This window comes from Anomalospiza imberbis, chromosome 3 (assembly GCF_031753505.1).
Source record: "Anomalospiza imberbis isolate Cuckoo-Finch-1a 21T00152 chromosome 3, ASM3175350v1, whole genome shotgun sequence".
Lineage (NCBI taxonomy): Eukaryota > Metazoa > Chordata > Aves > Passeriformes > Viduidae > Anomalospiza > Anomalospiza imberbis.
Window position 1 is genome coordinate 114,456,406 of NC_089683.1, and position 6,461 is coordinate 114,462,866.

At 46.8% G+C, this 6,461-nt stretch overlaps 1 protein-coding gene across 1 annotated transcript; it reads right to left on the bottom strand.

The window, feature by feature from the left end:
* Positions 1–6,455, bottom strand: POLR3F (RNA polymerase III subunit F). The gene is made up of 9 exons (XM_068186614.1): positions 6,360–6,455; positions 5,812–5,929; positions 4,898–4,965; positions 4,689–4,756; positions 4,306–4,418; positions 3,642–3,785; positions 2,170–2,277; positions 1,261–1,452; positions 1–676 (listed from the first exon to the last, which is right to left on the bottom strand). Exons 1-9 carry the CDS (start codon positions 6,413–6,415, stop codon positions 599–601), a joined length of 945 nt encoding a protein of 314 aa, XP_068042715.1. The 5' UTR covers positions 6,416–6,455; the 3' UTR covers positions 1–598.
* Positions 6,456–6,461: the final 6 nt, after the last annotated feature.

Below are 6,461 nucleotides of genomic sequence, written 5' to 3' on the forward strand. Positions count from 1 at the left end.
TACATAAGAAAAATCAGGGGTTTAATGATAAATAAGCAGGTAAGAAAGATAATAAAGAACCAGTAAGTGTTTGACATACTCAGTGTCTGTCTGACATATTCAGAACCTTTCCCACATCAGATTCATGTTCTTCAATTAGATGGAAGCTGTTGTGGGAGAAAAGTGTCAGCTTTAGAACTTAAGTATCCATCAGTAGCATTAATCTGAAAGCAAAATTTGGGATCTCATTCTTGGTACCACTTGTTGCACGATTTTCTGATCAGCTGGGAGGGACTGATAAATGTTAAGACTAAAATGTCTCAACCTCGTTTGCACTTTATTTTGAACTGTTGCTTAGAAATCTGTTTTGTTAACCACCTTAGTTGCCATCTCCAGTTTTGGTTGAAGAATGGATCTACATTTCCACTTCAGCCTTGATCTTCAGCACTGACTCCACTTCCAGTCCACTCCCAGGATAGTTCACACAACTGATCAGGGCTGGTTTGTCACTCCATGTCCTGAAGTTGCTTACAGATTCCCAAGTCTGCTTTTAAAAAAAGCAAGCTGCTTTGTCACTTTGGCTGTGAAGGATGAATCCAGTTTCCAGTTTTCTTTCACGTTAGAACTCCAACCACTCTGTCAAATAAATACAGTTTGATGGAGAAATCTCACCACCTTCATGACAATCATCAAAAACCTGCAAAAGAAAGCCCCGTGTCAGCAGAGTAATTACGTCCAGTTGGATGGTGCTTGCTGTGTGTAACATGCTCCCAGGTTTTCTGCTTCTTTCCCAGTAGATCAGCATTAGTCTAACAGAGGCCAAAACCTAGGAAGTCTTATGGCAGCTCCGAGGGAGAAGGGAAAAACGGATCCCACCACAAAGGGACGTGCTGGCAAGTTTTACCTACAAGCCAGTTCACGTCCAGGGAGGAGAGACCAAAAGCTAGACAGAAATAATTTAGCTTGATAAAAACACAAGCAAACCTAGGATCAGAAATACAATAACACAATTTGGGAAAGGCTACACTTGACAGCATCCTTTCACATACAGTCCAGTAAAGAGACAGGTTGGAAGTGGGGAACACCTGGCAGAGCAGGTGTTCAGACCAAAGAGAGAGCCTGTTACCCCACAGCTAAGGCCTCAGGGGCAGCTTTTAAGCACAGCTGGCTTAGCCCTGAGGCTGACTTGTGGGCAGAACTTGCCATGTGCCAGCTGGCCACTGCAGGCCTGTGCTCAGGAGCTGCATGCACCACCAATGATACACAGAATTAGTTACTCACAGGGCAGAGTCCACAGGGTGTCCTGACCAATCCAGTGGGCTGGATGAGAGGACTAACAGCTCTGTACAGCCTCATCTGCCCATCCACGCTGCCCACTGTCCCCTCCTTGGCAGCAATAATGGTCATCTCCACTTTGCCATCATAGATCAGAGTATTCAAGATGGTCTCAATGTCTTCCATTGATAACTCTACCTAAGAAACCATTTGTGAAACAGACATTAGGAAAGATGCATGCCAGTGAGTCCTGCAAGGAGGAGAGGAGCAAACACCATGAGTAACAAATCCATAGAGTTCTAACCTAGTTCGGAAAAAGACACCAGACTCACTGGGAACTTTATGGAGTTGTGCATATGCGAAAAGAAAAGCAAATACTAATATCTCCTACCTCCTGAGCTCTTCTGATTTGCACTAGCCTTGGTCTTACCAAAAAGCACTTCCCTGTGCACCTGAGATGTCTCCATCAGCCTAGCACAATACAGTTCCAGTTTTGCAGGAAAACAATTGTGAAAGAAGAAAAAGACAAGACTGCTAAAGATATACTTGTTGATGGTGACCAGTAAAGGTGGGGTATTTTTCCCCTTCTTTTTTTCCCTCCCCTAAAATTCCTTGAAGTGCATATGTAAACCTAAGAGAAATTATGAAATCTAAAGCAGCCGAGACAGTTGACAAGGATGTGAATGCTAATTTTTTTACACATTTTTGAAAACCCACGTGCACAAGCTATGCTGTACGCCAGGCAGTATCAATGACCCTCCCCAGAAAGCAATGAAGCCCCAAAGCTCACCTCCACTACACAAGCTGGGGGGTGCTAAGACACTTATGAGACCTTCAGCAAGTCTGCAGTAGCCAGCTCCTAGAGCTCATCACGCACTGCCAATTTGAACAGTAGTGAGATGAAGCTGTTCTGACCTTACTGATGCCCAGCTCACAGATGTATTTCCACACCTCGTGGGATGAGGCAAACGAGCTGTTCCTCTGTATCATGGGGTTCTGCTTGCTGTCTCGAGCTGCCTCTGCCTGAGAAAAAGCAAAGGTTACTTAGTCAGCACTCACTGCCAAGAGCCTCCTTCGTGGTTCAGTTTCAGGCAGACTCAAAAACAAAACCTGTTTTCCATTTCTGGGACATGTTTAGCATTTAAAGCCACGTTCTTAAGACTGGTGTATGTGAGACAATGCCGTGCACAATCAAATATAACTTTATAATAAATGACATAAAATTTACACTGTAATTCAGATTAATATGAAGAAATACCAGCATTTGGCATTTTGTTGACAAAAAAAAAAAAGTTTCTGCTGAACCTAGAGCAATATATACAAAATATATTGTAATGGAATAGACACATGCTAGAATCTGCAGACATATTTAATGAACCAGGGTCAATTGTCTTCTAGGCAGAGCTACCTCACTGACTGCTGCCTTTCACCCTCTCAGAAATGAGGTGCTTTGCAGAAACCACAGTGGTTTTTCCTAGATTTTCTGGTCCTCTGGTGTTTGCTGCCTGGTTTGTGTCTTAGTTTAAGACAGTTATACGGGGTGGAGACTCCAAAATGAGTTATCTCCCCTTGAGTTTTAACCAATCTTCTTCCACCAATAAGAGACAAACTGGGAGAAGATAGAAAGGGAAAAAATATCCAATAAAAGATAACAGCCTCTGTGGTTCCAGAACTTCCACAAACAACAATCAGAGGGGGACAGGGACAAAACAAAACTTGGACAATTTTATTTATTTAAAACAATTTTTGGCCAAAAGGCTCCAATGCTGCCAAAAAAGCTAGAAAAAACTTCCCAAGTTGCTAGAAAAAACTTCCTGCGGCAAGTTGCAGGGCCGCCCCCTCCTGGACAAACAAACGGCAGGCGGCTGGAAAACGGTGGAGAGAGGGTCCGACTCCTCCTCGGCAGGAAAAGGTGTTGCAAAATTCCCTCTGGAGCAGCTTCTCGGGTATGGACTTGGAGACCCGCCCCAGGCAATCCCCTCGGGCACCCAGGGAGAACAAAAGCGCTCCCCCCATGGTTTCCCTCTAAAGGGATCCTGCACCCCTCCTTCCAGGATAAAACACACAAGTTCCTCTTTCCCGGGTTGCTGGGTCTTAGGGACAGCAATACTCTTGGGCAGGTTGGCACACAGAAGATAAGGAATACACAATTTTGGGTTACCTAGGACAGCCTGTCATTGGACCTCGGGGATAAAAGGCTTCCCTCCTTGCCCAGGGTGAAAAAATATCCATCATTAAATACAACACCATCACACCTACTGTGACAAAAATAATAGCCCAGTACGGATTTGCCAATCTAGCTGCAACAATGGCCAACACTTACGGAAAAGCTGAGCCTTGACAGGCACCTGTTTACAAAACAAATGGCAGGTGGCTTTGGCACTCACCTTACTCTGCAGAAACTTAAAACACTGTTGGTTTAACACCTCCACAAACTCAGACTCGAAGTCCTGGTCACTGTACCAGGCCCCTCCAGTGACGGAGCGGTCGGGCTGCAGGTTGTACAGCATGTAGACCTTCTTCTTGGACGCCTGTGGGAGGGAGATGTACAGCTCTCAGCAACGAATTCCTTCCCTCACAAGGAAGGAGCATACAAGCAGAAGAGCTTTATTACTCCTGTACCCAAGGCACAGCAATCCACCTGACTCCAGCTACCCTTAACCTGCTTGACCCTCAGGCAACAAAAGAGATAAAGAGAAGATCGACCCATTTTGATTCCTCATCATTTTATAACGTAGTGTTGGAAGACTAGATGGAGCCAGCATCTTTCACATGAACACAAAAAAGCTACTGCTTTGCTATGTCCAACTTCTCCACCCCCAGTGAGAACCAGGAAAGTGAAGACAGGCGGCAGAGAAGCTGACCTGTGGAGCCAGTATCTGCTGCACCTCAAACCTGCACTCTAAAGGCACCGAGTCAAACCCTGGTGCACAGCCAAAGAGAAAGCTGGAGGCAAAATGAGGTTTCTCTTGCCCCAGGCCCCTGCTAAAAGCATACAAAGCATGCAGCAGATGTTTGAAATTGTTAAAAAGAAAGTCACAAAATACTCACTGCCACAGATTTAACTGCTTTAATTAGTTTCTTGCTTTCCAAGTTTTTCAGTATCTTGTTGATCTCTGTTAAAGGCAGATTGCTTTTGTACCTAATGTCCCTGCTCCAAATACCTGTTAAAAACAGAGAAGTGAACAGAAATAAATAGAAGAAACCATTTCTTTCCATATATACCAACCAAAAGTCACATCAGAACACTGCTTGGGCTGCTTGCCCGCCCCTCCCAGCAGAAGGGAAGGAATGGAAGGTATTGGGGAAAAACAAGCAGGTATGGGGTATTAGATTTTACATTTGTATTGTCTGGGCAAGCACTTGTGACTTTGGACTGGAATGGTCCCATCAGCAAACAGAGTCAGTACCATTCCAATCATAATTTAAAGTACCTTTGTTGCCTGCATCCTCTATGATTTGGTAAACCAGCTTCTCCTGATTGTCAGAACCTTTCATTTTACTGTAAAACAAGACAGACACCAGGATTTCTGAAAGGTCCAACATTTGAAAGAAGTTTGATTTGTTTTAAGCAAGAATTGAAGTTTGATTTGTTTTAAAGAATTGTGTTCCAAACATCCTTACCCAGCAGACACAGGCTTACCTTGCATTTTGGGAATCTTTGATTCTGTACAGGAGACCTGCACTGCTCCTCAGAAGGTCCAGCTGCCCCTAGGAGAGATGGGCACCATGCATTTACTTTCCTTCAAACAGCTTGTTTCAGAAGGTGTTTTAGAAAAATATTCTGAAATTCTAAAACAAAAACATTGCTTAATGTCAACTAAATAAAGAAAAATAAAAACTAATGTTTCTAACCACTGGAAACAATAACAGCCTTGAGGATATTTTTTTCCCCCAACAAATTTCCACTTCTCATCAGCTATCAGAAATAAAAACCAGTTCCTGGCCCTTCCCACAACATCTACACAGTTCCTGTTATTCCTCCTGACTTTCACATGGTACAAGGCACATCAAGTTCTTGTATACTTTGCTCTCAGTTTCCACCAAAGCACTCACTTGCACGGCAGCCCAGAAGCCACGGTGGAGCCCTGGAACAAGTCCAAGCTCCAGTAGCAAAGTTCTGCTTTTTACTAAGTGGCCGTCACTGGAAAGCTGCCAACTTTGATGGGCAGCGACTCTTAGAAGCAAATTACTGGCATCTCTCAGCCACACAAAGAGACTGTCCTGCTCTGCGTGCCTGTGGCCAGGCAAAGGCCTTATCTCCTGTTTTGAAGAGGAAAGCATTGGACAAGCACAAGGGTGCATGAAGCACGGATCAACGCTCACTCTCATTGCCAGCTGATCCTTTCCTGCAGTGACAGCCCTGGCAGGTTTCACCTGCGTGCCTTCAGAGCAATCCACACGCTTGGGATTTTGTGGGGGCTCAGAGAATACCCCCACACGTGAGAGCATGGGCTCACAGCCCTGCTCTTCTCTCAGCTAATTAACTCCCAGTCCCTAATGGGCCTCGTGGTTCCGTGTGTGCTGAGGAAGATGAGGAAGGTGGGCTGTCCCTACCATGGAGAGCAGCCTGTTGATGGCCACAGCCCTCTGCTGAGCGTCCATGTGAGGCATGTCATTCTGGATCACCTGGTCTGTGATGCCGTGGGGGAACTGCTGGCACAGCTCAAGGATCCTGCAGGAGGAGAGCAGCAGCTTCAGAAGTCATGTTCTGCTGCATCCAAGCAGCACCGGAGCCAGATGGAGGAGAGCGGCAAGAGCAACTCAGGGCAAAAGCATCCACCAACCGCTTCTTGAGGGAGCTCGGCCCCAGCTCCCTGTGCACCATTTCCCTTTCCAACACCAGGAAAACCCCGGGACAGCCGAAAGTGACCTGACCCAACCCTCACTGCCCCCACAGCACCTCCCAGCACGAAACCCTCCGTGTCCCTAACAGCCCTCCGCTTCAGCATCCATTTCCTGCTAAACACTCGGGCGCCGAACCACCCCCCTCAGGTCTTGAACGACAGGGCCCCGCCGCGCCAGCTGCCCCCAGCCGCGAAGCCCGTCCCTCGCGGCCTCCACAGGCACCCCCGCCCGGCAGCCTGCATGCCGGCCCGCAGCACCTGCTCTCGATGTCCATGGGATCGGGCACCTCCGGCTTCACCTTCACCTCCGCCATGGCACGCGGGCTGCGGCGCGCCGCGATGACGCCAGCGACGCGCGAC